The sequence below is a fragment of the Dasypus novemcinctus genome, chromosome 21, assembly GCF_030445035.2.
Source record: "Dasypus novemcinctus isolate mDasNov1 chromosome 21, mDasNov1.1.hap2, whole genome shotgun sequence".
Taxonomy (NCBI): Eukaryota; Metazoa; Chordata; class Mammalia; order Cingulata; family Dasypodidae; genus Dasypus; species Dasypus novemcinctus.
This window is the reverse complement of record NC_080693.1, coordinates 66,432,018-66,455,670: the sequence shown is the minus strand read 5'-3', so window position 1 is coordinate 66,455,670 and position 23,653 is coordinate 66,432,018. Positions and strand designations below refer to the sequence as shown.

Below are 23,653 nucleotides of genomic sequence, written 5' to 3'. Positions count from 1 at the left end.
ACCTAAGGAAACACCAACTTAATTGTGCACTGATGAGAATACCACAAGTGAAAATACACAGGAACAAAATATTATAAAATTTCCCCATTTAATTTTCCAAGAAATTTAAATCCCTAGAAGTCTGTTTCACGTGACTGAAAAAGAAGTAGAAAATTATCAATCTTAAATGATTAATTGGGATAATGTTTTGTGGCAATATGTGGTTCAATCCAGGGTAAATTTATCTTGACATCAGCTCATGTTCCTGATACAGTTTGCAGATGACAGAGTGGGCAACAAGGACCTTGTCCTCCAAAAATGGGGAATTTGGTCTGATTGTTGATTACTGCTTTTGATAGCTGTTTCTGTCTCCCTACCCCACCCCAAAGGAGAGTGGTCATTGTTTCAATCTGCATAGGCAGAAATGGCAGAGGAGTCTTAAAGAGACACTACATTTTTTTTTTAATCATATCCTTTTGCACTTGAAAGCTACAATATTGGAAAAGTCACAAACTGATGGTTCCAACCCTCAACAAGGATAAAAACAGCAATCCCAGAGGCATGGGAGAATTAGATTTCCAGAGTTATAAGAATAAATACCCCATGTCCGGTTCTCAACAAAACATTACAAAATACACAAACAAATAGGAAATTATGGCCTATTCTCAGAAAAAAATAATTTGATAGAAACCATCCTTGAAGAAGCTCATACACTGGAACTATTAGTCAAAGGCATTAAATCAACTGTCATAAATGTGTCCACTGAGCTAAGGGAAACCATAGACAAATTATTAAAGGAAATTAGGAAAACATTGTCTGAACAAAATAGAGACAGAAATGATTTTTAAAAGGAACCAAACAGAAATTCTGGAGTTGAAAAACACAATTATTGAAATGAAAAACTAACTAGTGGGATTAAAAAGATTTGAATAGGCAGAATATAGAATCAGTAAACTTAAAGACAAGACAATTGAAATTATCCCATGTGAGGAACAGAAGGAAAAAAGAATGAAGGAAAACAAAGAGTCTGAGGGACATGTGGAAAACCATCAGGCATGCTAAAAGGTGCATCATAGGATTCCCAGAAGGACAAGAGAGAGAAAGGGACATAAAATATTTTAAAAAAAGGATTCAAAATTTCCCTAATTTTACAAAATACATAAATATGCACACATCCAAAAAGTTCAATCAACTCAAAGCAGAATAAAACTAAAGCTATCTTACCAAGACACATGACAGTGAAATTGTCAAAACCAAAAGTCAGAGAATTTTGAAAGTAGCAAAGAAGTGACTGATCATATCTAAGAGATTCTCAATAAGATTAATAGGTGATTTCTCATTAGAAACCATCTTAACAGGCAATTTATTATCAGAAACCATGGAATTTAAAAGACAACTTTTAAATCCTTGAAGAATAAAACTGTCAACCACAATTCAATACCTAGCAAAAGTGTCCTTCATGAATGAAGGTGAAATTAAAACATTTCCACATAAACAAGAGCTAAAAGAGTTCATTATCAGAAGACCTTCTCTACCAGAAATACTAAAGGGAGTTCTTCTGGCTGAAATGCAAGGACACTATATGGTAACCCAAAACCATGAGAAGAAATAAAGAACACTGAAAAAGGTAACTACATAGGTAAATATAAAATCCTATAGGGATTATAGGAAGATGGCATCAGACTAACAGGCAGAGCTCAGTGCTCTCACAAAAGCAACAAAGAGCCAAAAGCTGTGCAAGGGACCTGCTTTGGGGGTCAGCAGACCAGGACAGTGTGCACAACTCCCAGGAGGGTGAGGGACAGAGAGACAAAAAGCCCAAAACAACAAACATTAAGTTACAAAGCCCCTGGGGTGGCTAGGAAGGGCTCCCCTCACCCATCCCCAAGAGATTAAGTTGGGGTAAACCCCTGGCTTACTGCATCTTTCAGAAGGGAACAGACATCTTCCTCACTGTCAGCTATTTCAAGAGAAAAGGGAGGGAGAGTCAGAGGCTTTTCTTCAGTTAATTCAGCCAGCATTGTCCACTTTGAATCTCCAACCTGGAGATTCAACACAGGAACACAAGAAAACAGAGATTGAAACACCTCCGTGGAAAGGTGTGCTGAGGAGAGCCATCTACTGGCGAGTCTGGAAATTGCATGGACAAAAACTGTTTTTGGTTCTTTCTGTATCCCAACCTCTGGAGAAAATCTGTGCCCCATTAGTGAGTCCCTCGCCTGATTTTGATAACTTAAGTAGGGCAATTTTAAAAGTTTGTAATAAATTTAACCAAATATCAAAGAAGAGCTGTGAAAAAAAAAATAGACAAGAGAAAGAAATTGGCCATCTGAGTAAATTCACCTACATATTCAGATGCCTAAACATCACCAAAATTTACAAGCCAGACTAGGAAACAGGAAGAGATGGCCCAGATAAAAGAACAAACCAAATATTCTGAGAGATACAGGATTTAAGACAATCAGTGATAATCACACAATGCTGCTAAATCAATTTGAAGAATTTAAAGAAAAGATAACTAAAGAAATAAAGGCTATTAAGAAGATATTGGGTGAACATAAAGAACAATTTGAAAGCCTGAAAAGAAAAGTAACAGACCTTATGGGCATAAAAGACATGATAGATGAGATTAAAAATACATTAGAGGAATATAAATTCCAAAGTAGGGCCCACTGACATGGCACTGAACTCCAGAGCAATCTGTCATGACCATAGAACCTGTGTGTCCCCATAGCCTCAGGAGAACCAGTACCTGGGGTTGCATCTACTTTGGCTGTCCCTGGGATCCTGCTGAGGCATGCATAAGCGCAATCCCTCTGATGACCTCCCAACTCTTTTTTGAAGACTCTTAGCCATATAAACTCATTTGTCTTTGCCATTTCCCTCTTTGGAATTTGTGTTCCTGAGTGTAATGGAGTTGGACTCAGATATGACATTTCTACACATGCCTCTTCTGTCACTTTTACTGAACCTGTGGTTGGTGCTAGGGTTGGTGTATACTCAGGAGATTTGAATCTCTGGACTGTCCATGTGCCAGCTGGGCCCTGAGCCTCAGCAGAGTTGTAACTCCTACTCTCTGGTTCATTGGACTTACCCAGGTCAGCTAACAGGGAAGTGAGGATGGTCAACCACCACACCAGGGAACTGAGAGTGCCTACAACTGCAAGCAGGAGAATTGCATCCATCATCCATGTGGGATCTAAGCCCCCTCTCAATATAGAGGTGGAGTGGACATCACCATCCCAGGGACCAAAGGATGGGGGAATAAAATATGGATTAGAATGGACTTACTGATATTCTATTATAGAACTATTGTGACTAGTAATGGAAAAACTGTAGCATTGATATGGAGAAAGTGGCCATGGTAGTTGCTGAGGGCAGGAAAAGGGAAGAAGAGATGTGATGTGAGGGAATTTTCAGGACTTGGAGTTGTCCTAAATGATATTGCACGGACAGATGCTGGACATTATATATCCTGCCATAACACACTGAATGTACTGGGGGACAGTGTAAACTACAATGTAAACTATTATCCATGTGGTGCAGCAGTGCTCCAAAATGTATTCACCAAAAGTAATGAATATGCCACAATGATGAATGAAGTTGTTGATGTGGGAGGAGTGGGGTGGAGAGGTGGGGGGTATATGGAAACCTCGTATATTTTTTAATGTTACATTTTTGGGATCTATGTATCTTCAAAAACGTACTATTTAAAAAATGATGAGGTGGGGGGATGGGGAGTGGGGTATATGGGAACCTCTTATGTTTTTTAATGCAATGTTTTGAGTGATCTATTAACTTTTTAAAAAAGATAATTTTAAAAATTTAATTTAATTTTTAAAAAATACATTAGAAGTACATAAGAGAAAATTTGAGTTGTTTGAAGACAGAATTGGTAACTTCAAAGACAGAACATCTGGATCAGAAAAGACAGGAGAACAGAAAGAGAAGAGATTGGAAAAAATGGATCAGAGTCTCAGGGAAGTGAATGACAACATAAAACACACAAGCATTCACATTATCAGTGTTCCAAAAGGAAAAGAGAATGGAAAAGGGTGGAAAGAATATTTGAGGAAATAATGACTGAAAACTTCCCAACCCTTAAGAAAGACATAAATATCAATATTTATAAGGATATTTATAAAGAGAGATTCTGAAAGCAGCTACAGAAAAGCAAAACATCACACACAAGGGAAACTCGATAAGATTAAGTGCCAATCTTTCATCAGAAACCATGAAGGCAAAAAGAAAGTGGCAAGATGTATTTAAGGTATACTGAAAGAGAAAAACTAACAGCCAGGATTTCTAAATCAGGCAAACTGTCCTTTAAAAATGAGGATGAGTTCAAAGTCTTCACAGACAAACAAAAGTTGACAGAATATGTTAACAAAAGACCAGAATTATAAGAGATACTAAAGGAGTGCTGCAGCCTGGAAGGAAAAAACAAGGAAGTAGAAACAAAGTGTAGAAATAAACGAATATTAGGGAGAAGCAGCTGTAGCTCTATCAGTTGCACTCCTGTCTACCACATGGGAGGCCCTGGGTTCGCATCCCGGGGCCTCCTTGTGAAGGCAGGCTCACCCACACAATGTGGAATACTGTCCAGCCCGCAAGTACCGCGGAGCACCACCCAGCCTGCAAATGCCATGGAGCACCATCTGGCCCGCAAAGACCATGGAGAGCCAAGTCAGCAAGGTGACACAACAAAAGAGGGAGACAAGCAAGAACACTGAGAGCAGACAACAAGCAAGCCACAAGGGGGGATGGGAAATAAAATAAATAAATACAGACATAGAAGAATGCACAGTGAATGGACACAGAGAGCAGACAGCATGAAAAAAAACACAAGGGGGGATTTAAAAAAGATTGTTAGGAAGGGTAAACTAAAGGGTAATAAGAAAGACAATAGAACAATATAACAACAGAGAGCTGAAGGACAAAATGAATGAAGTAATGCCTTTATAGTAATAACATTGAATGTTAATGGCTTGAACTCCCCAATCAAAAGACATAGACTGATAGAGCAGATTTTAAAAAATGAGCCATCTATATGTTGTTTACAAGAGACTCACCTTGTAAACAACATAACCACATTAAAAGTAAAAGGTTGGAAAAGATATTGCACACATATAGTAACCAAAAAAGAGCTTGAGTAGTGAAATCAGACAAAACAGATTTCAAGTGCAAACTTGTTATAAGGAATGAAGAAGGGCATTCACTAAGGATCAGTTCACTAAGAAGAAATAACTAAATATTTATGCACCTAACCTGAGTGGCCCAAGATACATGAGGTATACACTGGCAAAACTGAAGGGAGAAACAATCTCTACAATAATAGTTGGAGACTTCAATACACCACTCTCAGTATTGTATAGAACATCTGGACAGAGGATAAATAAAGAAACAGAGAACTTGAATAATGATAAATGAACTAGAACTAACAGACATCTACAGAGCATTGCACCCCAAAGCAGCAGAATATACATTCTTTTCAAGTGCACATTGATTCTTCTCCAAGATAGAACATATGTTGGGTCATAAGACAGGTCTCAATAAATGTAAAAAGACTGAAATTATACACAATACTTTCTCTGATCATAAAGGAAAGAAACTGAAAATCAATAATGGATGTAAAAAGGGAAACTTTATAAGTATATGGAGATTAAACAACTCACTCTTAAATAATCAATGGGTCAAAAAAGAAATTGCAAGAGAATTGAGCAAATATCTTCAGACAAATGAAATAAGAGAACACAATATATCAAAATCTATGGGACACTGCAAAAGCATCACTGATAGGGAAATTTATAGCCCTCAATGCTCACATTAAAAGAGAAGAAAGAGCTAGAATTGAATACCTAACTGCATACATAGAGGAACTAGAAAAAACAGGAAACTAATCCCAAATCAAGCTGAAGGAAAGAAATAGTAAAGATCAGAACAGAAATAAATGAAATTGAGAACAAAAAAACAATAGAGAGAATCAACAAAACCAAACATTGGTTCTTTGAGATTAAAAAAATCAATAAACCCTTAGCTAGACTGATAAAGAAAAAAAGAGAGAAGACAAATAAAATCAGAAATGAGAGAGGAAACATTACCACTGACACTATAAAAATAAAAGATCATAAAAGGAGAACCAGCAAGATGGTGACAGAGTAAGGACCTCCTAGAGTCAGCTCCTACTACAGGGCAGTTAGCAAACACCCAGAGCTCTCTGGAGCTAGCTGAAGTACCTGTTTGGGGGCTCCAGGAGGCCAGAAGAGCATCCTGCAATGTCCTTGGGGGAGTGGAAAGAGGAGACTGCCTGTCTGCAGAGAAGACTGGCAAGTAGAACACTCCACGCCCCGGAGGCCAGTGCCCATCCTCCACTGGAGGCACTGGCTGCCTCGGGAGCTATTCCGTGGCTGGAATTGAAAGCTCCACTTCCTCAAAACAGGGGAGGAAGAGACGGTTGGGGACCAATTTCAGCTATGATAAGGAAATTCAGTGGGCTTCAATATGATCCTAAGAACAGCTAAGGTTTGAGCCTGTCCAGGTAAGAAAGAGGTTGGGAGCCGCCATCTTAACTCCATACCTGGCACAAGGGAAAGCAGAAAGAATGAAAATTCCAGTGCTGGTGGGGACGGGCTTCTTCCCATCCAGATCATATTGCAGATCTAGCCTACTTCTTCCCATCCAGATCATATTGCAGGTCTAGCCTAGGCCCCAGTGCCACCTGCAGGAGGAAAGAAGCTGCAGGGACCTGTACCAGCCTATCCAGGAAATTACCGGTCAAACCGCAGAGGCTGGTGATTATCCTATTCTGACAACATAAGCCGCCCCAGGAGCTGCTCTGTGATGGGAATTGGAAGCTCCATTTCCCAGAAACAGGGAAGGAGGAGACGGTTGGCTGCCGATTTCAGCTACTGATTGGGAGACTTGGCTGGCTAAGAGATAACCTTGGGAACAGCTGGGGTGAGAACCAGCCCAAGTCAGAAAGAGGCCAGTAACCACAAGATTCTGACTTTGCCCCTAGCCTGAGGGGAAGCCGGGCTGACAGTTTCTTTCAGGCAAATCAGCCTGCAGCCCGCCTAGGCTTCAGCCCTGACTCTGGCAGGGAGGAGGCTGAGGAGCCCTGCACCAGCCTATACAGTTAACTGCAGGGAACTTTGGCTGGCATAGAAAATCAGAAGTCTACCAGAGCAACTATGGTGATCTGCATAGACTGCTGCCCACACCTGCAGCCCCATCCCTGCCCCAGGTAGGGGAAAAAGAGATGTGAAGCTTCATCAGTCTCTCTGGACAACTACAGTCTAGGCCTACATGTGGATTATTCCACATAGGTGTGTCTGTCCCTGCCTCTGGCAAAGGAGAAAGTTGGAAGAAGTTTCATTGGTCCCGGTGCAATAAGGGCAGCTTGAGCCTCCAAGACTTACAGCACCAACTACATGCTTGGCTTCTACTGCATAACCAGCAAGGGAGAAATGATAGGGAGCCCTAAACTAGAGAGAAAAACTGCATCCAGAAAAAAATACTCTAGTAAACCAGATGCAAAGACACCAACAAAAAATTACAACCCACACCAAGAAACAGGAAACTATGGCCCAGTTAAATGAATAAGATAAGCCTCCAGATGACATAAAGGAGTTGAGACAACTAATTATAGATGTTCAAACAAACCTCCATGGTATTCAATGAGATGGCTATAGAGATTAAGGATATTAAGAAGACATTGGATGAGCACAAAGAAGAATTTGAAAGCATACATAGAAAAACAGCAGATCTTATGGAGATAAAAGGTACAATCAATGAAATTTAAAAAACATTGGAATCATATAATAGTGGATTTGAGGAGGCAGAAGAAAGGATTGGTGAGATTGAAGAAATGACCTCTGAAAGTGAACATACAAAACGAGAGATGAAGAATGGAAAAATTTGAACAAGGTCTCAAGGAATTAAATGACAGCAAAAGGCATGCAAACATACATGTCATGTCAGGGGTGTCCCAGAAGGAAAAGAGAAGGGAAAAGGGGCAGAAGGAATATTTAAAGAAATAATAGTAGAAAATTTCCCAACCCTATTGAAGAACATAGATATCCCTGTCCATGAAGCACAACCTACTCCCATCCAAAAAAAATCCAAGTAGAACAACTCCAAGATGCATACTCATCAGAATGTCAAAGGCCAAAGACAAAGAGAGAATTCTGAGAGCATCAAGAGAAAAGCAATGCATAACATAAAGGGGATACCCAATAAGATTAAGCACTGATTTCTCACCAGAAACCATGGAGGCAAGAAGACAGTGGTCTGATATATTTAAGATACTACAAGAGTAAAACTTCCAGCCAAGAATTTTATATCCAGCAAGACTGTCTTTCAAACATGGTGGCGAAATTAGAATATTCACAGATAAATAGAAACTGAGAGAATTTCTAAGCAAGAGACCAGAGTTTCAGGAAATTCTAAAGGGTGTGCTAGAGTCTGAAAAGAAAAGACAGGAGAGAGAGGCTTGCAAGAGAGTCTAGAAATGAAGATTATATCAATAAATGTAGCTAAAAGTGTCAGAAGAGTGGTGAAAATAAAATATGACAGATAAAACTCAAATAGTCTGGAATAAACTTAACCAATGACATAAAGCACTTGTATTCAGAAAACTGCAACTCAATGTTAAACAAACCAAAAAAGCCTCAAATAACTGGAAGAACATTCCATGCTCATGGACTGGAAGACTAAATATCATTAAGATGTCAATTCTACTCAAATTGATATACAGATTTAATGCAATCCTGATAAAAATTCCACCAGCATTAAAGAAAAAATTGAAAACATGATCATTAAATTTATTTGGAAGGGTAAGGAGTCCTGAATAGGCAGAAACATCATAAAAAGGAAAAGTGAACCCTCATCTCCAGACTTTAAATCGTGATACCTACCTAGTGGTACCTAGTAGGTAAAAACAACATGGTACTGGCCTAAAGACAGACACAATAGACCAATGGAACCAAATTTATGGTTCAGAAACAGACCCTCACAGGTATGGTCAAGTGATTTTGACTAGCCTGTCAAACTCACAAAGCTTGGGCAGAACAATCCATTGAACAAATGGTGCTGAAAGAATTGGACATCCATAACTGAAAGAAGGAAAAAGGACCCCTATCTCACACCTTATCCAAAAACTAACTCAAAATGGACCAAAAAACTAAAAACAAAAGCAAGAACCATAAAACTTCTAGAAGAAATTATTGGAAAATATCTTCAAGACCTGGTGGTAGGTGGTGGATTCTTAAAGGAGATAAGAGAAGGAGTGAGTGGACTACTGATGTTTAATGTATGTAGAAGTTTTAATTAGCTTTACTGTAAAATTGTGGAAATGTATAGAGTGGATGGTAACACACAGTAACAGCTAGTTTATAAATGGGGATGCGACTGAAAATGGTAGTCTAATTATGTAAATGCCAATTGACAGAATGCTTGAAAATAATCTAGGAACTGGACAGAACAGTAAACCAAGAGGTGGGTGAGAATTGTGGTTGATGATACAGATGCAAGAGTGTCCTTTGTTAGCTAGAACAAATGTATATCATACTGCAGGGTGTTGGGAATGTGAAGAAGCATGGGAAAAATACAGCTGGAGTGACCTATGGACTGTGGTTAGTAGTAATAATATAATAATCTTGCATCTATACAAAAGATGTGCTATGTTGATACTGAGGCAGTATGGAAAATACGAGGAGCCAAATGTACACTATGGACATGTCAATAATCAAATGATATTATTTTATCTGTAGCAAATGACATACCACATTGTGGTGTGTTGATGGAGGGGTGTTGTTTGGGAATTCTGCACATATGCATGATTGTTTTATAAGTTTACAACTTCTGTCATAAAAATATATACACTTAAAAAATAATAATAGGGTGGGTTGGGGAAAAAACACACCAAATGTAAGATAAGAACTATGATTAGTGGTAAGATTTTGGCAGTGTTCTTTCATAAGTTGTAACAAACATGACAATGTAAGGTGTTGGTGGAAGGTTGATGTATGGGACCCCTGTATGATGTTATGCATGTTTGCTTTGTTAAGTTCATAACTTTTACTATAGACTTAATTGTTTATGTATGTTCATATATAAATGATATAAAGATAATAATAATCGGATTGGTTAGGGGAAAAATACTTTGTTTAGTAGTAATATTTTGACAATGCTCTTTTTTTTTTTAATTTTTTTTTTATTTATTTCTCTCCCCTTTCCCCCGCTCCCAGTTGTCTGCTCTCTGTGTCCATTCTCTGTGTGTTCTTCTGTGACCACTTCTATCCTTATCAGCAGCATCGGGAATCTGTGTTTCTTTTTGTTGCGTCATCTTGTTGTGTCAGCTCTCCAAGTGTGTGGCACTTTTCTTTCATGCTGGGTGGCTTATGGGTTCACTCCTTGCACTTGAGGCTTCTGTATGCAGGGGACACCCCTGTGTGGCATGGCACTCCTTGTGTGCATCAGCACTGCACATGGGCCAGCTCCACACAGGTCAAGGAGGCCCGGGGTTTGAACCGCAGACCTCCCACGTGGTAGGTGGACACCCTATCCATTGGGCCAAGTCCGCTTCCTGACAATGCTCTTTAAGCATTAGTTAAAAAGGTTTAAAAACAATGCAAATTATGGGTGGTAGGGTGAGATGTTATATATGTTTGTTTGATGTTATATATGTTTGTTTTGTAGGTTCACAACTATTATACATTTATTGTTTATGTATGTTTATGTGAGTGATATATTTCAATAAATTTTTTTTAAAAAGAGATCATAAGAGGATACTATGAACAACTGTATGCCAAAAAACGAGACAAGGCAGATGAAAGGGACAAATTTCTAGAAACACATGAACCACCTACACTGACCCTATAAGAATTAGAAGACCTCAACGAACCAATCACAAGTGAAGAGATTGAGGGAAATGGATATGGCTCAATGGATAGAGATTCTGCCTACCATATAGGAGGTCCAGGGTTCAATACTCAGGGCCTCCTGGCCCATGCAGTGAGCTGGCCCAAATGGAGTGCTGTCATGCACAAGATATGTGCCCAGCACAGGGTTGCCCCCCGCGCAAGGAGTGCAGCCCCACAAGGATAGCAGACCACCCAGGAGTGGTGCCACCCACACAGAGAGCTGATGCAGCAAGATTACACAAGAACAACAACAAAAAGAGACACAGAGAAGAGATGCAGCAAACTAAGGAACTGAGGTGTCACAAGAGAATGATCATCTCTCTCCCACTCCAGACGGTCCCAGCATCGGTTCCCATAGCTGCCTAATGAGAATACAACAGACCCAGAAGAACAAACAGTGAATGAACACAGACAGCAGACAAAGGAAGGGGTGGAGGGGGGAGAGAAATTAGGAAAAAAAAAGAGTTTGAAACAGTCATCAAAAACCTCCCAAAGATGAAAAGCCTGGGACCAGATGTCTTCACAGGTGAATTCTATCTATCATTCAAAGACAACCTAATACCAATCTTGTTCACGTTTTTCCAAAAATAGGAAAGAATCCTATCAACTCATTCTATGAAGCCAACATCACCCTAATACTAAAACAAACAAAAAAAGAAAATCACAGACAAATATTGCTAATGAATACAGATGCAAAATCCTCAACACAATACTTGCAAACAGAATCCAAAAGCACATCAGAAGAATTATACACCATGATCAAGTGGGGTTTATCCCAGGTATGCAAGAATGGTTCAATACAAAAAAAAATCAATTAGTATAATAAACCACATTGATAAACTGAAGAAGAAAAACCACATGATCTTCTTGATGCAGAGAACACACTTGACAAAATGCAGCACCCTTTCTTGATAAAAACACTCAAAAAGATAGGAATAGAAGGAAGCTTTCTCAATATTGTAAAGTATGTATATAAAAAACCTATAGCTAGCATTGTATTCAATAATGAATGATTGAAAGTTTTCCCACTGAGATCAGGAACAAGACAAGGATGCCCAATTGTTATTCAATATTGTGCTAGAGATTCTAGCTAGAGCAATTAGGCTAGATAAAGGGAAAAAAAGGAACCTAAATAGGAAAGGAAGAAGTAAAACTTTCACTATTTGCTGATGATATAATCCTATATCTAAATCTCCTGAAAAATGCACAACAAAGCTACTAGAACTAAAAGACAAGTTCAGCAAAGTGGCAGGATATAAGATTAATACACAAAAGTCAATAGTGTTTCTATACATTACTGATGTGCAATCTGAGGAGGAAATCAGAAAAAAAAATCCACTTATAATAGCAACTAAAACAATCAAATATTTAGGAATAAACTTAACCAAGGACATAAAGGACCTGAATTCAGAAAACTACATAACATTGCTAAAAGAAACTGAAGAAGACTTAAATAAATGGATGGATTTATGCTTTATTAATATGTATCAATAAAATTGATTTGTTTAAGAAAATCTTATATAATGTACTTTTGGTTTGTAACTCCTCTTCCCCCTATATAATTTAAAAAGCAAATGAGTAAAACAATAATTAAAAGCTATGTTAATGAACATACCATATGTATAAAGATACATTATAAAGGGAGAGAGAGTATATTACTGAAACTAAGTTGATATTATTCAAACTAGGTTGTTATTAGTTTAAGATGTTTATTGTAGTCACAAAGGGAACCATTGAGAAAATATCTAAAAATATATATTTAATAGGAAATAAGAACAGAATCAAAATGGTACAGTTAGGAAAAATCAATGAAATAGAAAAAGGCAAAAATGGAATATGAGGAATAAAAAATATGCAAGATATACAGAACACAAAAAGCTGTATAACAGAAGTAAGTCTTTTCTTTTCAGTTAATACCCTAAATGTAATGGATTAGCTCTCCTATTAAAAATAAAACATGATCCAACTATATGCTGTTTACAAGACACTCACTTTAGATACAAAGACACAAAAAAGTTGAAAATAAGAGATTCGAAAAAGATATCCCATGCAGATAGTCATCCACATTAAAACGTATCATAATTAAACTCTGAAAACCCTAGACAAAGAAAAAATGTAGACCTATCCTAAAAGACTAGCTAAAGAAATTTTTTCTACAGAAGGAAAGAATAAAAGGAGGACCTATGGGATATCAGGAAGGAAGGAAGAAAATGGTAATGCAGAATATGAATAAATATAAAAGACTTACCCTTCTTTTCTTGACTTTAATAAGTTATGTTATGAAGTTGGTGCAAAAAGTGCAACACTGTATGATGTGGTTCTAAATGTATATAGAGGAAATACTAGAGACAATTATAAATGGCAAAGAGTAATGGGAAAGGTGATGAGTTTTATTTGTTGTTTATTATTACTATTATTGGAATAATGAAAGTGCTCTGGGAGTGACTGGAGTGATGAATGCACAATTATGTGATTATACCAAATATTGCTGATTGTACTTTTTGGATGGATTTATGTTTTATTAATTGGTATCAATAAAATTTTTTAAATGCTTAAGAAAATAAAAAATATGAATGTACAAAATAAATTAGAGAGATGGAAATGAAATAGCAGCTATGTATGGCAGAGGAAGCTTAGAGAGAAAGAGAGATGAATATTAAGGGTTAGAGTTCTTTGTTTGCCTAGGGGTTTTTTTTGTTTATTATTACTATAAATATTGTAATAATGAAAATACTCTAACAATGAATTGATGAATGCACAACTATGTGATTATACCAAATACCATTGAGTGTATACTTTGGGGAGATTATATGTTTTATTAATACGTAGCAATAAAACTGCTTTTTAAAAAAAAAGAGTAATGGGACATAAAAGGAAGTAAGGTTTCTATACTTCACTTGAGGTGGTAAAATTATGACATCAGTAGACTGTAACAACTCATGTAATATAATGTAATACCTGTAACAACCACTAAAAAAGCTATACAAAGAGATGCACTCAAAAAAACACTATAGATAAATCTACATAGAATTCTAAGGATGGTCAAAAGATTTGAATAAACATTTCACCAACAATATACAAATGTCTAGTAAGCACATGAAAATATGTTCAATATCATTTAAGCATTAGGGAAAATGCAAATTAAAACCTCAATGAGATACCACTACATACCTACTAAATAGTTAAAATAAAAAAGACAATACTAAGTGTTGCCAAGGATGTGGAGAAATTGGAACCCTCAATTCACTGCTGATGAAAATGTTAAAAGGTAGAGACTCTTTGGATAATAGTTTGGCAGAGTCTTTAAAAATAAACATAAATTTACCATACAGACCAGTAATTCTTCTCCAGCAATGTACCCAAGATAAATAAAAACATGTGTTTACAGAAAGACATGTATGGGAATGCTAGTTACAGCATTATTTATATCACCAAAAGCTGGAAATAATCCAAATGTTCACCAACTGGTAGATAATCAACCAAGTAGAATACATCTATACTATATAATACTATGTAGCGATAAAAATTAATGAATTATCTATACAATATAATACTATTTAGCAATAAAAATTAATGAATTACTGATACTAGTAACAGTAATTACTGTTATTACTGATAACATGAATTAACCTCAAAAACATGTAAGTGAAGGAAGTCAGGCACATATTAAATGATTCCATTTCTATTAAATGTCCAGAAAAAAATATTTATAGAGACAGAAAACAGATCAGTTATTAGCTGAGGATGGAAGTGGGGTTTAACTGAAAATGGGCATGAGGAAATTTGGGGGGATGATAGAAAAGTGATAGAACTGGATTGTTGTGATGACTATACAACTCTAAATTTACTAAAAATCAGTGAATGGGCGAATTTTATGTTTGTAAATTAAATCACAATAAAACTGTTTTTTTAAAATGTTCTAAACCAAAGGTGAACCAAACCAAAATTTCATTCAAACAAGTTCTTTATAAAAAATTAAAAATAAAATCACCCATCAATTTCTAATTACTGGGGTTAACTATCTATTTGATCTCATCATTATCATGAAACATTTCAAATTTGTATAAAAATTTTCAGTTTGCAAAATCCATACAATTCTATATGGTAGCAAGTTACCTTGATATAGCAAGCTAAGAAAAAAACTGATAAATGGCTCACCTAAGGATTACAGGGCTATTAAATGCCTATCCTAAAGCAAGCCCTATTCTACTGAACCTAATTCTTCTCAACCTAATTGCTCTTTTTACCAATTTCCTAATTACCAGCACATTCAGAAAGACTAATGACACATGACAATTAAATGTAATATGTGAGCCTGGATTGGATCCTGAGCCAGAAAAAGAACACTTGTGGAACAAATGACAAAATTTAAATAAGGTCTATAGATTAATAAGTACTGTTGTATCGATGTTAATTTCCTGGCTTTGACCATTGTACTATGGTAACATAAGATCTTAAAATTGGCAATCTAGACAAAAGATACATGAGAATTTTTAAATAATTTTTGCATATTATTAAAAATCAATATATGCAACTTCAGTGACTCTAATTAATCACCAAATAATCTTCTCAAACAAAGTTAGGCTCCCCCAAGACTACCATCAAAGCCACAGTATTGTATCCATTGGTCTATTACCAGAAGTAGTGGTTACCTAGACTATTTACTAGTAAAATGCTTACGACTATCTATTAATTGATTCATTCTGTTCATTTCTATAAATTACTAAATAATTTAAGGACTTAGATTCTGACTTACATATATGATACTAACCCAAAGGATTAATTGTGGTTTTTTCCTTAGATGAAATCTGTTTAAGGAGGCTGGAATGACTTTTCACAATTTGCTTCTGAAATTTTTGGGTACTATCACTTTTATCCAGAGACTTTTTGAGGCTTGGAATACTCTTCAAGCTTTGTGGTTTAGACTTTGAGTCATGAATTTCAGCCTTGTCCAAGTGCTTTTGAAAGTTTATGCCATCCTTCAAATATGACTCCTGGGATCCCATGTCAATGCTATCAATCGTATCCAGATATTTTTTTATTTGCCAAGTATTTTTTGAAGTTTTTAATTCAAGGTCATCACTCTCCTCAATACTTTTACCACGATAGGGAAGGTTCTTTCTATTTGAAGTTTGGTATATTGATGGTTCAGATGGTCTGAAAGATGAACTGCTTTTCTTCTTAAATTGTAGATACTGTCCTGGGGACTTTGATAACTTTCTGTTTGGAGTAGTTTCATCCAAGGCTGGTACTTCCATAATTGCTAAGTAATAGAAACATATTCATTTATTTCATTTATCTGTACAATTTTTAGTATTTTGTAAAAAAAATTGTCATCATAAAAGCTATACAAGAAAATATCCATTGCTCAAACACATAAAACAAAATTAATAAATTGAAAACACTAAAATAGCTGATGATCAAAAGATTGATAATAAGATAAATATAATCTGCTGATTTAATATATTGAAATTGTTCCACCCAAATATTAGCCCTTAGCTATTCAAAGTTACACTGAAACTAAAGTGATAGACTCCTGAAGCACTAGTTCTCATTTTCTACTAAAGCACATGGTTCTTATCTCCTACTCAATTTAGAAAGACAGTGATCTAATAAGACAATATAGATAAAAAATCTTAGTTATAAGGGTATATACTATGAGGAAGTTGTAGAAGGGGAAAATATTTACTTATTAGTTAATGAAGGTGAAGTCCAAATAATTATTCTCCTAAAGATGCTCAGTACTTATGGTGAAAAAAGTAACTTCATATATAAAATATCTTTAGGAAAATATGAATAAAATATCCCAAATGTGGCATCAAATTCATGTGATGTCTCAGAATAGTACCTTACATTTGAAAAGCATGTTTCAAAGTACTTCAAATATAACACTTGATCCTCAAAATACCTCTATGAGGTTGCTGAGCTCCTATAAAATCAAAGAAAACAAGAGACTTCAAAAGAGTAGTACAATCTTCATTTTCCCTTATAGAAAATGGAATGTTTCTTAGCTTAGTTGAATGAGAATGAACAGTTAAAGGATAATATTTATATTTCAAAAAAAATGTGAAAATCTTTAAAGATTGTGGAATGGATTTCTAGGTGTTATCTACCAAAGGGAAATAGACTAATGAAGAGCTATAAAAATAATTTTGACACTTCTTCTTTGAGCCAAGATGAAAAACCAGATTTACCCTCCAGCATTAACAACTAAAAAAAATTGACAGAATATATGGAAAATAATAATATTTAGACATTGGACAGTCGACAGCACAGGAGACAAAACAATTTACAGAAAGGAAACAAAAAAATGAGTTCTACAACTGCAACAACTTTACATCCTGCAGAGTTTCCAGGGTACAGCTGAGGAAAACCTGAACAGAGTTCATTGGTCTGAATGAGATAGGGAAACAGAGGTCAGGTAGGTCAACCAGGCTAGAACGTGAGGAGGAGAGTGCTAGAGAAGAGAAAACTGCTCAGCAATGGTGATCATCAAAATTACTTGGCATACAAAGAAACAAGAAAATCTCAATTTGCATGGGAAAAGGTCTTTGCAGTGAATGCAAAGACCAAGATGACAAAGATGTTGGAATTTTCTGACAAAGTTTCCAAGAAAATATTATAAAATGCTCCAACAAGAGTGGGGGGAGGAAGTCTCAGAGGAAAAAAATAGAAGATACAGAAAAGAATCAAACGGAAACTTTAAACTGAAAAACACAATAACCAAAATTTAAAAACTCACTGGATAGGCTCAATAGGAGAATGGAGATATTAGAGGAAGAGTCCATGAACTTTAAGATACAGCAATAGAAATGATCCAATCTGAACCAACGAACAAAGGAAAATAAATGAATAGAGTCTCAGGGATCCATGGGACAATATTTAAGGTCTAACATTTGTATCATAGGAGACCCAGAATGAGAAGAGAGTATGATACAGAATAAATATATGAAGGCATAATGGCAGAAAACCTTCTAAATTTTCCAAAAGACATACACCTACAGATTCAAGAAGCTCCATGAACTCCAATAGGAAAAACTCAAATAAATTTTCTCCCAGACATATCCTAATCAAACTGCTAAAAATTAAAGGCAAAGAAAGTATCTTGAAAGCAACAAAGAGAAAAATAACTCAACCTAATGGAGAACAATTACTTGAATAACATTGGATTTCCAGCAGAAACTATGGAATCCAAAAGGGAAAGGAACAACATTCTTTAAGTAATAAACTATCAACCCAAAATCCTATATCCAGTGAAAATATACTTCAGGAATGAAATGGAAATATAGATATTCTCAGATGAAGGAAAAATAACACATTTCAACTATTATTATACCTGCTCTAAATAAATTGCTAAAGGAAGGTTTTCAGACAGAAAGGGAAATCATACCCAAAGGACCAATATCCCTCATGAACATAAATGTAAATATCTTCAATGATTGAAATCAATCATTGAAATCAATAATACATAAATAGAATCATACATCATGACTAAGTTGCAATTTATCCTAGGGATGAAAAGCTAGTTCAATATTTCAAAATTATCCAAAGCAATCCACCATATTAACAGTTTAAAAAGGAAAATCCACATGTTCATATCAATTGATGCAAAAAAGTATTTGACAAAATGTTACATGCATTCATGATAAAAATGCTAAGAAAACTATGAATTGCATAAAACTTCAATGTTATTCAATTGAATAAAACTTAGTCTAGGGATATAAATGTCAATTGAAAGAAATCTAGAGTAAGCTAGGGACTGAATAACACAGTGAACCCAGGAATGGATAAGAATTGTGGTTATATAGATGTAGAAAAAGCATTTGACAAAATACACCTTTTCTTGATAAAAACACTGCAAAAGATTGGAATACAAGGAAATTTTCCACCACGGTGTGGTGTGTTGATAGAGGGGTATTGTATGGGAATTCTGCACATGTACATGATTATGTTGTAAGTTCACAACCTCTGTAATAATAATATTAAAAAATAACAATTTGGGGAAAAATACACCAAAGGTAAAATATAGACTATGGTTACTACTAAGATTTTGACAATATTCTTTCATAATTTGTAACAAATATCTCACAACAATGCAAGGTGTTAGTGGTGGGTTGAAATATGGGACCCCTGTATGATGTTATGCATGTTTGTTTTATAAATTCACAATTTTCCTGCAGAAAAAAAGAACTGTGGTTGATGATACAGATGCAAGAATGTCCTTCTGTGAGTTAGAGCAGATGTATGTCACTATTGCAGGTGGGAATGTGGAGAAGCATGGGAAAAATACAGTCTATTGGTGTGACCTATAGACTGTGGTTAATAGCAATACTGTAACATTCTTGCATCGATGCCAAAGATGTACTGGGGGGGGTATGGAAAAAGTGTGCCAAATGTACGCTATGGACCATGGTTGGTGGTAATAGTCTGAGATGCTATTATCTCACAACCTTCCACCACAGTGTGGTGTGTTGGTGAAGGGGTGCTGTATGGGAATTCTACACATGTGTATGATTGTTTTGTAAGTATGTGACCTCTTTTACTAAGATATATTTTTAAAAATAATAGGGTGGGTTAGGGGAAATACATGAAATGTAAGATATGACCTATAGTTAGTAGTAATATTTTCATGATGCTCTTGCATAGTTTGTAACACTACAACGCAAAGTGTTGGTGGAGAGGCGATGTATGGAACTGCTGTACAATGTTATGCATGTTTATTTTCTAAGTTCACAACTTTTACTATACACTTATTGCTTATGTATGTTCATGTATGAGTGATATACTTCAATGAAAATATATGAAAAAAAGAATAAGACAAAGATGTCCATTTTCACCACTTCTAATCACAATCATACTGTAAATCCTAGCTAGTGAAATAAGACAAGAAAAAGAAACAAAAAACATACAGTTTGGAAAGAAAGAAAACTGTCCTTACTAGTCAATGACATCACTTTCCACCAAAGAAATTCGTAAAACTAATATGTGAGTTTAGTAAGGTCACAAGATATAAGGTCAACACACAAACAAATCAATCAGATTTCTATATACTGGTGATCTAAAATTGGAAACTGAAATTTTAATAAATTACCATTTATTTCAAATAAAATGAAATATGTATAAATTTAATAAACCATGTACAATACCCATATGTTGAAAACAACAAAACACTGATGAAAGAAATCAAGGATAACCAAAATAAATCAGGAGATATGGATTATTTACGGATTGGAAGACTTAGCATAATAAAGATGTCAGTTCTCTCCAAAATGATTTGTAGACTTAACACATTACAATTAAAATCCCAGCAGGATTTTTTGTAAACATAAACAACTGATTCTAAAATTCACATGGAAAGATGAAGGAACTAAATTAGCCAAAAAAAATCTTGAAAAAGAAGAATAAAGTTGGAGGAAACCCATACTGTTTTAAGACTTAATATGGAGCTACAGTAATCATGACAGTATGGTACTGGAAAAGGGACAGACATATAGAGCAATGGAATATAATACACAGAGCAGAAATAGATACACCCATATATTGTCAATCGATTTTTTTTATAAAGAAACAAAGGCAGTTCAATGGAGGAAAGACAGTCTTTTCAACATGTAATGCTGAAAGAATTGGATATTCATTTAAAAAAAAAGAAACTTGACACAAGTCTCACATTTTATCCAAAAACAAATAACTCAAAATGGAACATATAGCTAAATGTAAGATGTAAAACTACAAAACTTTTTGAGGAAAACAGGGAAAAATCTTTGTGACCTTTGGATAAGCAATGTTCTTAAATATAAAACCTAAGGCACAATGCAAAAAAGAAAAATGTGATAAACTGAACTTCATTGAAATTGAAAGCTTTTCTATTAAAGATACTGCTAATAGGATGAAAAGACAAGCTATATGCTGGGATAATGTATTTTCCAAACAAGAATCCAATAAAATTGTTAACAATGCAGTGTCCTGATTCTCTTCCACCCCAGGATATTCTGATACAGTAGATGTGGGATTAAGATCCGAAATCTGGGAAGCGAATGTGGCTCAAGCAATTGGGCTCCTGTCCAGGGTTCGATACCCACGGCATCCCAGTGAAGGTGAGCTGGCCTGTGTGGCAAGCTGGCCCACATGGAGTGCTGCCCCACACAGGAGTGCCACCTCGCACAGGAGTGCCAGCCCACACAGATTGATGTCGTAGCAAGATAATGTGACAAAAAGAGACACAGAGGAAAGACAATAAGAGATGCAACTGACCAGCGAGCTGAGGTGGCACAAGAGAATGATTGCCACTCTCCCACTCCAGAAGTTCCCAGAATTGGTTCCCAGAGCCACCTAATAAGAATACAAGCAGACACAGAAGAACACACAGCGAATGGACACAGAGAGTAGACAATGGAGGGAGGGGGGAGAAATAAAGAAAATAAATCTTTAAAAAAAAAAAAGATCTGAAATCTGCATTGTTAATATGCCATCCAGGTGCCTCTAATGCCACAAGTCCATCAATTGTACTTTCAACTGGATGTATAAATATATTTTATTTATTTTTTTAATTTACTTTTAGAAACACTGTTCCATACCCTTCCAAGTAGTCATTTACTAAATATTTGCTCAACAATAAAGGTGTAGAAGGCATGAATCTTCCGATATACCAAAATATGGTTTGAATTTCTCTTGATTTGGTTTAACAATACTGCTATGGGTGACATTAAAGATTAACTTTAAGATTGAGTATAGCACATTTTAAGTGAATCTGGTACTTCATTTTTCATTAAAATAATTTTTTAAATTACAAGTTAGAATTGTAGGAAGGAATCTAGTGGATAACCATACAGACCTATGCATTTTGTCTTATCATAAATGTTTGAGCCTTATGAGTTTTATGAGCCAAAATCACCTCCAGTTGAGAACCACTGCCTTGTAGTGATCAGCCTACAGTCACCTAGTTCTACCCTCAATCCCAGAGCTTCCAAACAGCTTTTTAGTTCACCATTCTGAAATATGACCAGATAATAAAACATAACCAGTCATCTCAGGAACACCTTTAAAATGAAAGGTAGAGACTAAAACAGAGCTGAGCACCTTGGAGGAAAGAGTATGAATGAAAATTTTAAATTTTAAAACATTATCAATATCCTTAGTGCATTAGAAAATATTATATCCATGAAATAAGAAATGTCCATGAATCAAGAAAAGGATGTTATAAATAATCTTCAGAAAACAAAGAGTTCTTGGAAATTTAAAGAGCACAAATGGGGAAGCAGACTTGGCTCAACAGATAGTGCGTCCTCCTACCACATGGGAGGTCCGTGGTTCAAACCCAGGACTTCCTTGACCCATGTGGAGCTGGCCCACACACAATGCTGATGCACACAAGGAGTGCCATGCCACACAGGGGTGTCCCCAGCATAGCGGAGCCCCATGCACAAGGAGTGCACCCATAAGGAGAGCCACCCAGAGCGAAAGAAAGTCCAGCCTACCTAGGGGAGGCACCGCACACATGGAGAGCTGATGCAGCAAGATGACACAACAAAAAGAGACACAGATTCCCAGGCCGCTGACAAGAAAAGAAGCAGACACAGAAGAACACACAGTGAATGGACAAAGAGAGCAGACAACTGGGAGAGGGGGATAAATAAAAAAATAAATCTTAAAAAAAATAAAAAATAAAGAGCACAAATGAAAAAAAAACTAAACAGAAGGATTGGGAATATACAATTAAGGAAATCACTCACAACAAAAGGCAAGAAATAGAAAACAGTAGGAAAAAAGCTAGCAAAAAATAAAGGTAGAAAGTAATGATGAAGAACAAGTCTAGAACATCACATATATAAATAATATGAGTTCCAGAGAGAGCAGAGAAATTAGAGAAAATGAAATCATACATTTCCCAGAACCAAAAGACACTGTACCCAGAAAAAAGGTTGCAAAGAAACCTATATCAAGGTACATCAGAATGAAATTTAAGAACAATGGATGCAAAGAAAACATCCTATATGCTTCCAAAAAGAAAAATAAGTTACAAAGGGTCAGAAATCAGACACATTTTTCAACAGCAACATTGAAAGCTAGAAAATTCAAAATTCTGAGGGAAAATTATTTCCAATCAAGAATTCTATACCTAGTCAAACTGTCAGTCAAAAATAAGGAGAGAATAAAGACATTTAAAAGACACTGAAGGTTTCAAAAATTGTTTCCCATACACTTTTGCTCAGTAAGCTCTTCAATGTGCTCCACCAAAAAAGGAAGGAATAAAACGAAAGAAAAACACATGGCATAAATGAAACTGGAACTCTGATACAGGAGGAGAGAAGTGAAAGGAGTCTCCAGGATATTGATAAGAGGAGATCCCAGGATGACAGCTGCACATAAGATATAGAGGGCAGCAAATCCATCCTCAAGAATATCAGAAGACTCTAAGGGAATTTTCTTTTAAGAAGACAAAACTGATAACAATACATTTGGTGCACACAAACTTATAGGGAATATATTTAAACAGTTGGCAGAGTTTGGAGTTGGATCAACAATAAATATATAAGACAATTATTCACTCAAAAAGGGGAAATGTTGCACAGAAAAAAGAAAGTAACCATAAGATACTATATAGCTCGGCTGTGGCTACTGTTTACACAGATATATTAATATAAACACTAAATTAAAAATTAACCAAATTATCCTGTAACTATATTGGAAGATGGATAGGTATAAGAAAAGTCAGGGGGTATGGTGGTATAGCAAGGAAGGGAAGATGAAACAGA

At 35.8% G+C, this 23,653-nt stretch overlaps 1 protein-coding gene across 1 annotated transcript in view; it reads right to left on the bottom strand.

The window, feature by feature from the left end:
- The window catches only part of EFCAB13 (EF-hand calcium binding domain 13), a 316,951-nt gene that overhangs the window by 230,084 nt on the left and 63,214 nt on the right, over positions 1 to 23,653 (bottom strand). Inside the window, 3 exon segments of the mRNA XM_071210907.1 lie at positions 1,899 to 2,021; positions 15,164 to 15,228; positions 15,673 to 16,164. Of these exon segments, the coding sequence (XP_071067008.1) occupies positions 1,899 to 2,021; positions 15,164 to 15,228; positions 15,673 to 16,164 (680 nt within the window).